The following is a 321-nucleotide window of genomic DNA, read 5'->3' on the forward strand; positions in this document are numbered from 1 at the left end:
CCTCGGAGGCCGGAGCCGGGCATGGGGCAGGGAGCGGGCGCAGGCAGCGTCTCCTGCCCACTGCTCCCCGCGGGTGATGGGGGCAGAAAGGTACAGCCCCTGAGCCGGTCCCCTGGCCCTCGCCGTGGCTGCACACACGCCAGTGCCTAAACCCGCTCCTTCAGAGCCAGGGCTTCTTCCTCGGCGGTGCTGCCTGACCCCGGGCTCTCAGCCTGATCCTGGATGTTAAAATACAGCGAGTCGTCGAAGCAGAGCTGCTCAGGAGGCCGGGCCAGGCAGGGCAGCCGGAGCGCGGCACCGGTGAGCAGCCCGGCGAGCAGC

General features: G+C 70.4%; 1 protein-coding gene across 1 annotated transcript in view; it reads right to left on the reverse strand.

The window, feature by feature from the left end:
* Nucleotides 1-146: 146 nt before the first annotated feature.
* The window catches only part of LOC103894519 (ammonium transporter Rh type B-like), a gene marked incomplete at its 5' end in the record, with an annotated part of 1,714 nt that continues 1,539 nt past the window's right edge, over nucleotides 147-321 (reverse strand). The window contains 1 exon segment of the mRNA XM_019470651.1: nucleotides 147-321. Within this exon segment, the coding sequence (XP_019326196.1) occupies nucleotides 147-321 (175 nt within the window).

The sequence above is a fragment of the Aptenodytes forsteri genome, unplaced genomic scaffold (assembly GCF_000699145.1).
Source record: "Aptenodytes forsteri isolate BGI_AS27 unplaced genomic scaffold, ASM69914v1 Scaffold47, whole genome shotgun sequence".
In the NCBI taxonomy this organism is placed as follows: Eukaryota; Metazoa; Chordata; class Aves; order Sphenisciformes; family Spheniscidae; genus Aptenodytes; species Aptenodytes forsteri.